Source organism: Loxodonta africana, chromosome X (assembly GCF_030014295.1).
Source record: "Loxodonta africana isolate mLoxAfr1 chromosome X, mLoxAfr1.hap2, whole genome shotgun sequence".
Taxonomy (NCBI): Eukaryota; Metazoa; Chordata; class Mammalia; order Proboscidea; family Elephantidae; genus Loxodonta; species Loxodonta africana.
In genome coordinates this window covers 42,157,188-42,165,582 of record NC_087369.1, presented here as the reverse complement: position 1 = coordinate 42,165,582, position 8,395 = coordinate 42,157,188, and the positions used below count along the sequence as shown (strand labels likewise).

At 43.7% G+C, this 8,395-nt stretch overlaps 2 protein-coding genes across 2 annotated transcripts; both read left to right on the top strand.

Annotated features, from left to right (window-relative positions):
* The first annotated feature begins 1,872 nt into the window (after nt 1–1,872).
* On the top strand, nt 1,873–6,875 carry LOC100658444 (protein FAM47E-like). The gene is made up of 2 exons (XM_064278423.1): nt 1,873–3,068; nt 6,737–6,875. Exons 1-2 carry the CDS (start codon nt 1,873–1,875, stop codon nt 6,873–6,875), a joined length of 1,335 nt encoding a protein of 444 aa, XP_064134493.1.
* Nucleotides 6,876–7,206: 331 nt separating this feature from the next.
* Nucleotides 7,207–7,752, top strand: LOC100658724 (ferritin heavy chain). Its single transcript, XM_003422172.1, has one exon. It carries the CDS (start codon nt 7,207–7,209, stop codon nt 7,750–7,752), a length of 546 nt encoding a protein of 181 aa, XP_003422220.1.
* Nucleotides 7,753–8,395: the final 643 nt, after the last annotated feature.

The following is an 8,395-nucleotide window of genomic DNA, read 5'->3' as shown; positions in this document are numbered from 1 at the left end:
GATACTTAAAAATAATGAGGTAGCATGGCCATTTTATAGCAATAATTTTGATAACACAGATGAAGTAGACATATTCCTTAAAGTATACAAATTAACCAAACTCATTCAAGAAGAAATAGATAACCTGAGTATCCGCATATCTATTAAAGAAATTAAATGTGAATTAAGAAAACTTCCTACAAAAATAAAACCAAAATAAAACTCCAGTCGCTGTCTTCACTGGTGAATTCTACAAAACATTTAACAAAGAAATAATACCAATCCTACATAAACACTTACAAAAAATGAAGAGGGATATAATACTTACCAAATCATTCTAACAAACTTAAACAACAACTTTGAAGGAAAAGAGTCACTGTACATCCCTCATGAACATAGATGCAAAAATATTCTCGGAATATTTTAGCAAATGTAATTCAGCAATATATATAAACCAAGTGGGATTTATCCCAGGAATCCAAAGTGTATTTACCACTTGGAAATCAATCAAGGGAATATAATATTTTAACAAACTAAAAAAGGGAAAGCTCTATGAACATCTCAAATGGGTGCCAGAAAAACTACTTGACACAATCCAAGCATTTGATACAAAATATTCATTATAAACTTTCAGAACAGGAGGAATAAAAGGGAATTTCCTCAAACTGATAAAGGATATTATGAAAAACCTACAGCTAACATCATGCTTAATGGTGAAAGAATAAATGCTTTTACCCTAAGATCAGAAACAAGACAAACATTTCCACTCTCATCACTTCTATTCAACATTATACTGGAGGTTCCAGTCAGTGCAACAAGGCAAGGAAAAAAAAAAATTCAGAGCATAATGAAAGAAGTGAAACTGTTTTTATTCACAGACGACATGATGATCCAATAGAATCTGCGAAATAGCTACTAGAACCAATAAATGAGTTTACTAAGGTTGCATGATATAAGATCAATGTACAAAATTCAATTATATTCCTGAAGACCTGGTGATCTGCTCTGATAAAGATTTTAGCCTAGGAAACCCTATGGTCCTACTGGATAGCTGTGTGTTGGAATCGACTCAATGGCAAGGGGTTTATTTTTGGTTTGGTTAAGACAATGAAAAGACAAGCCGTATATGGAGACAAACTATTTAAAAATCATATACCTGACAGAAGTCTTATATCTAGAATACAAAAAGAACTCTCAAACTTCCATAATAATATATCAAAAAACCCAATTTTAAAAATGTGCAAAAAATATTGAATAGGCACTTCATCGAAGGAGAGATAAGGATGACAAGGATCTGAAAGGATGCTCAACGACAGCAGTCATTGGGGGAAATGCAAATTAAAATCACAGGAGCTATCACTACACACTTACTAGAATAGTCAAAATTAAGATTACTCACTTTACCAAGTACTGGCGAGTATGTGGAGGAACTACACGTTTCTTACATTGTTAGAAGGAATGTAAAATAGTATAACCGCTTTGTAAACGCCTGGTAATTTCTCGAAACATTAAACATACACATATCATTCAATCCACCCATTTGACCATAGTTGTTTACCCAAGATAAACGAAAGCCTGTGTGCAGACAGACTTGCACACAAATGTTCACGGCAGCTTTATTTGTAATAGTCCCAACCTGGAAACAACCCAAATAACCATCAAAAGGTGAATGGATAACTAGATGGTATATTCATATAATAAAAAGGAAGGAACTGCAGGTGGGGTTTGCGCAGGGGCTGCATCAGTCCCGGGAGAATCCGGGCTGCCCACGGTGCGCCTGTGGTGCCTGAGCCCGGGAGAATCCCGGCTGGGCGCAGCCACACGGTCTCCTAGCAACCGGAGCTGCACCGGACAACAAGCACCTGAAGCTAGGCTGCAGGGAGCTGGGGCCACATGGCCCATCAGAGGCGGCGGTCCCGGCCTGTGGCGCTGGAACCCATGCCCCCGGGCATGAACTGTAAACCCTGGTACAAAGACAGACTGCCTTCCAAGTACTTTGCAAAGTCCAAGGACAGGCCAAAGTTCCCCACCTCCTTGAACTCCCGGAGTTGGGTGTTCGTGAGAGAGGGGTTGGACGACTTCAGGAGAGGTTGCCCACCTTGCGGAGAGATGATCATTCGGGGCCCTAAGGAGAGCTGTCTACCCGTAATTTATCCCACGACTCCCAGAGCTGCCCCGAAGAGTTGTCGGAAGAAGCTTTCTAAGGAATCAGCCCTGTTTTCCAAGCTCTCCCCAGCCCAAATAGCAAGGAAGGCCTTCGTGGAGGACACAGAAGCCCATCTGAGGTCTCATCCCTTGGCTTCCTACCTGGATCTGGAAGATGAAATGCCTGTAGAGCTCTTACAAAAGGTGCTGGAAGTACTAGACCCTGACAAGAAGCTGGAGGACACCTGGGCTTATTGTCAGGATGGCAGGAAAAGAACGAAGCAACCCAAAGAGCTTTTAAAAAATCGTTCTACGAAAGTCTTTCTGAACCTTCCCAAGGTGACACCTGTGCCAAATCCAGATGGTTGGCTTGAAGAAATACAGGAATCCATAGAGGATTTGCCCGAAGCACCTCCTATTCCAGAAAATATATCCACAGCAGTTGCTGACTTCTGCGAATGGGTTGCTACCTTTGAATGTACTGGCGTTGATGAAGAGTTCGTCCTGAATAAGTTTGACCTTTGTTCTGATTGCAAACCAAAGCTTGGTTCGCCCAAAATAAAGGATATAATCCTGGTTCCTCCAGAAATAAAGTACTCTGAGGGGCTAAGTAAAAAGGCACAACCAAAATTCTCCTTACCAGAACCAGACGTGGTGAAGAAACTCCATGATCTAGAGACTACTCCTCAAAAGAAGCACGTGAAGATGAGGTATGGAGCATGGTACCTGAAGCCCAAGCTGTGGAAAAAGCTAAGAGAAGATGAACCTTTGCTTGACCCCAATGCTGAAAATGAAGTTGAAAATGCCTATTTTAGAAAGGATAGAAAGGAATATGACATTCTTGCAGAGCTTTATGGAACAATTGCCTTTAAGGATTTCATTCTAAACAAGGGTTATACAATGCCAAGTTTAATTGAAAGGGTTTTTATGAAGAAGGGATGGAGGTATGATACTACTAAGACTCCCACAGTACTATCAACAAGAAATAGCTCAAGTGGGGAGTCCTCAGAAGAGGATTAGATAGTTTTCTTTTTTTTATTTACTACATACTTGGCTATTTCTCTCTCAGTTTAAATGTCAAACAGAATTTATGATGCGTGCTCCACCACGGAGGATAACTTCTGTAAAGTTAACACCTAATGCTTATAAGCATTTCTCAATGGCCTGTTTCAGGGTCATCAATGTTTTACAAATTATAGACCAGTATTCACATATATTATTTATTTTTTGTAGCATTTTGACTAAGATGTAGTTATATAAGTTCTTTGTAAAAATAAATAAATCTATAAATAAAAGCAAAATTACTCTTAAAAAAGAATGTGCTAGTGATGTCAGCTACAACATGGGATGAATCTTAAAATAATTGTGTGGACTTGAAATAAGGTTTGTATAGTTCTAACTTACATTAACATGTTAAGGGAGTAATTACGGCAATTATTAACCAAAAGTTGAAATCTATAGCCAAAATAATGTTAGGCCCATTTAATAATGAAATTGGTATCTCTGCTTTTAGGAGTCCATCAAACCCCCAAAAGTGGATTGGAAACTGCTTATCAAAGTATAGGAACTTAAGTTACTCTGTTTCACCTTACTTCCCAAATGAACATATTTTAAAATGTTCACCATATTCATAAAAATTCATCAGGAAGGACTGTTTCCATATCCTGTAACAGAGGTTCAGAATAGCAGGGACCTTGAAGTCCCTGGCAAATCTCGTGCACAAAATTAATCTTTGTGAGCAAAGCTATACAGCAACTTCGAATAGCCTCACATGGCTATTCAAATGCAGTTAATCTTTGCATTTCACGAATAGCAATTTTAAGTGCACTCATAAATTTAAAGTAAGAGATCAAACAACTTCTTTACATTTTCAAAATAGCAGCTAAAATTCTCTGGGACTGATAGATTTTGTAGCTAGAAAGATTAGTAGTGCAAATCTAAGGTGCACTTTGGTTTCCAGTGACAAAGGAATCCACCTGTAAGGGGAAGTATATTTTACCCTACTAAGAATGTATACATTTATGTGCAAATGCCCTGTTTTCAGTGAAGTATGTCTGTGAGCATTGTGTGCCTGTAAAAACAGGAATGTTCTATGTATTTTTGTAAGTCAAGGCCTAGGTTTTCTCTCCAAATCCAGCACCTTAAACTTAAGTTTATTTTACCACTGTATCTTATTGTATTTCTACAAAAGCCTCCAAACGAGTCTCTCTTCTCCTTGACTATTTTTTTCTAAAATGAAAATCTTGTCAAATTCACACCCCTGTTAATTGCCCAGGCTCATTAAACTTACTTACACACAGACACACACACACTCCTCCATTGCAATGAACACGCCCAGTTACAGAAGTCACTACACTCAAGAGTCATACTGTATTTATGGTTCTCCTGGTCCTGGTAAGTTTCCAGTCAAGAGTAAGTTTTAATGATAAGATGCCTAGTAACAAAGGATGCTGATATTCCACTTGTATCAGGTTCCCTGGGAAACAGAGCTAGAATGTTAACCCCAGGTCCATCAATTTCCCATACAGAAGAAAAGGGTTTCGTTCACCCTTTCTCCACATTTGATCATAATAAAAATTAGTCAGGGTAAACCAATTGATATAATAATGTCAATATGTACATGGCTTAGCATGATAAAAGTTCATTTCCTGCTCAAATTATAGTCCACGTGAGTCTATGGAAGGCTCTGCTCCTCATAGTCATTCAGGGACCCAGGCTTCTTCCATCTTTGGGGGATTAAGAGCCCTCCCCTGGAGCCTCTGCATTTTGCCAATAGTGAATGAGGAGAGAGACTGGAGGAAAAATAAGATATTTGATGAGACATTTCTAGAAGAGGTGCACTTCACTTCCACTTGCATTCCTTTGACTGTAAGTAGTCACATGGCAACACCTGGATATCAGTAGAGCTGGGAAATACAGTCTAGCAGCATGTCAAAAAAGGTGACAATAACACAGATATTGCTGAGCATTCACAGAACCCTTTATTTCAATACCCTGTCATTTTCCTCTGGTCTCAACCGTAAGCAGTATGAGGGCAAGAATGGATTATCTCGCTTTTTTTTTTTTTTACAGAGATAACATGTACTAACTCTGCAAATATTTACTGAATTTCTCATCACCACAAACAGCCTTAGGATATAATAGGAACTTATTAAGCTCCTCCCCCTACAAGCTCATCAGGACCAATCCCATCATGTCTTACATCCCTGTCATCACCAGGTCCTCAGACCTCCCAGGTCATCTCTTACCACCTGCACTCTGATCCCCAAGTGGTTGTGTACATTTTCTAATCTGATCCAAGCTCCAACCCTTTCCTGGCTTCTTACACCCTTCTACCCTTCCTACTACCCTCTCCCAGAACAGTTTATTTTCAGTAAAATCTCCTCTATCTTCAACATCTCAGAATGTTCCTATCACCTTTTTGCCCAAATTGAAAGCTGTGGCTGCCTAAGAACACTGACTTTCCTCCAGCATCTCAAAGTCACAGTTGGTTTGTCTTTTCCTCCCATTTTGAGTGCATCACTGAGCATGAAAGTGATCTTGGTGCCTCCCTTGCTCCCCACTGCCATTTCTGGAGCATCTGTTCTCCTTTTTCATAAAATACGATAGTTCCTTTAAAGCACATGCCATAGGTTTTACCACCGATTAATTTCCTTGCTGCAATCGACTGTGCCATTTTATGCATCTTAACCTTCTGTTTACTGTCAAAGAAAACAAAAGGCTGTTTCTACCTAAGAGGAGCAAATTGACAACCTCAGTGTAGAGATGAGCACATCTAGGATATCAGTGCAGACATCATTGAGATTGTTCATTTTGGGGTCCAGACAGGACAGAAATACGATATTTCCAGGATTGTGGTGAAAAAAAATTTCAAGGGAATGAAGAACAAGTTCAGGAAGAGTGAAAGATGGGGAAGTGGAACCACTCACTGAGATTTTGGAGGTGGTACTATGTTGTCATAGGAGTGTGAACTGGATCATGAATGGAAGGAGAAAAGTGGAGGTCACGAGTTAATAGGTCTAGGAACTGCGTCAGGAAGCTAGCAGAAGTGTCATTAGTATCGATGTTGAAGTCACTGAGGAAAGCTGCCATTCAATTAAAGATCTGTGATATTAAATATGGGAGTGCCAGAGTGGCGCGAACAGTGAAGCACTAGACTACTAGCAAACAGTTGGTGGTTTGAACCCCCTTACAGGTATCTTGGAAGACCAATAAATAAATAAATAAATGAACTAAACTCACTGGCATCGAGTCGATTCCTACTCATAGCGACCCTATAGGACAGAGTAGAACTGCCCCGCAGTTTCCAAGGAGCGCCTGGTGGATTCGAACTGCCGACCTCTTGGTTAACTGCCATAGCACTTAACCACTATGCCACGAAAGGTCACAGCCTTGAAAACCCCATGGAGTAGTTCTATTCTGCACACATGGAGTTACCAAGAGTTGGAATCAACTTGAGGCAAGTAAAAACAATATTAAATATATCATAAACGATATCTATCACAAGAAGCAATACATTTATTGAAGCAATCACGTTAGAACAAGGTGCAAATAAGATGCTTTGAGAAACACCGAGATGATTAACTCAAAATGGTTGCTCTCATACTCCTAGAAAACTTTTAATATACTATGGAGACCCGACAGAGCGGACGGACCCAGGCTTCCTGCCTCAGGCTTCCGGCCTCAGCCAGGCTCCACGCACGTGGGCTGGCGCCGCCTCCTGGGCCCGCGTTCTAGGCCCGCCCCCTTAACCGACCCGCCACTCGGGTTCCAAGCGCCCCTCCCCCCATAACGGACCCGTCATCCGGGTCCCAATCCTCCCCCCATAACGGACCCGTCATCCGGGTCCCAATCCTCCCCGTATAAAGGACGCGCCAGCCGGGCCAAGCCTCGTCCCCGTAACGGTTCTCGCTCTCCGGGTCCGAGTGCCGTCATCTGGGTCCCAACCCCGCTACCGGATCCCGCTGTTCGCGCGGAACCGCCCGCCCTGGGGGTGCCTCGTGGACCCCGCAGCGCCCGCCGCCGCCACCGCCGCCCTGCACCTGCGCCCACGTCGTCGTCGTCTGGCCCCTGCCACTCGCCATGGCGACCGCGCCGTCCTCGCAAGTGCGTCAGAACTACCACCAGGAGTGCGAGGCCGCCGTCAACCGGCAGATCAACCTGGAGCTCTACGCGTCCTACGTGTACCTCTCCATGGCCTTCCACTTCGACCGCGACGACGTGGCCCTGAAGAACTTCGCCGCCTACTTCCTGCGCCAGTCGCACGAGGAGCGCGAGCACGCGGAGAGGCTGCTGAGGCTGCAGAACCAGCGCGGGGGCCGCATCCAGCTCCGCGACATCAGGAAGCCCGACCTGAACGACTGGGGCAGCGGCCTCAACGCCATGCAGTGCGCCTTCGACCTGGAGCAGAGCGTCAACCAGAGCCTCCTGGATCTGCACCGGCTGGCCACCGACAAGGGCGACGCGCAGCTGTGTGACTTCCTGGAGAGTCACTTTCTGCAAGAGCAGGTGAAGGCCATCAAGGAGCTGGGCGACAACGTGACCACCCTGCGCAAGCTGGGGGCCCCGGGCGCCGGCCTGGCCGAGTTCTTCTTCGACAAGTTCACCCTGGGCGACAAGGAGAAATGAGCCTTAGCACCGGGGGACTCCCGTGGTCCCTTGTGCCGTGCAAGGATGCTGCAGTTACAACACGTTCAGTTTTCTTTCTTTTCTCTTCCAAGTTTACCATTTCTTCCAATAAAGTGACTTGGTTCCAGAGTTAAATAAATAAAGGTCTCTTGGTGATTTCTTGTGTGTGCAGCAGTCCCAACTTCGAAAAACAGGGCAAATCCCCATGTAGTGGTCCAGGAAGGAGTCTCCCCAGCCACCCATGCCCCAACCTCATGCAGCTTGGGAACTTCAGGGGTGGAGGGAGGGAAAAGGTATTTCAGGTGAGCCTGGAAAACACAAAATTAATCTTCCCTTTATAAGCAAGGTGAGGTGGGGGGGGCTAGGGAGGTGGGGTAGTACCTGGGAGTTTCCCCACCCACCCATGTCTCAACCTCATGCAGCTCGGGATCTCCAAGGGTGGAGAGAAGGAAAGGTATTTCAGGTGAGCCTGGAAAACACAAAATTAATCTTCCCCTTATAAGCAAGATGGGGTGGGGGTGGGGTGGGGAGGTGGTGGGTTGCAGCGAGGTGTGGTGTGGTGCCTGGGATGTGCATGGTAAAAGGATAAAAACATGGCCTGGAATTCATCATAGTGTTTGCCTCTGGGATGAAATGAAGGAAA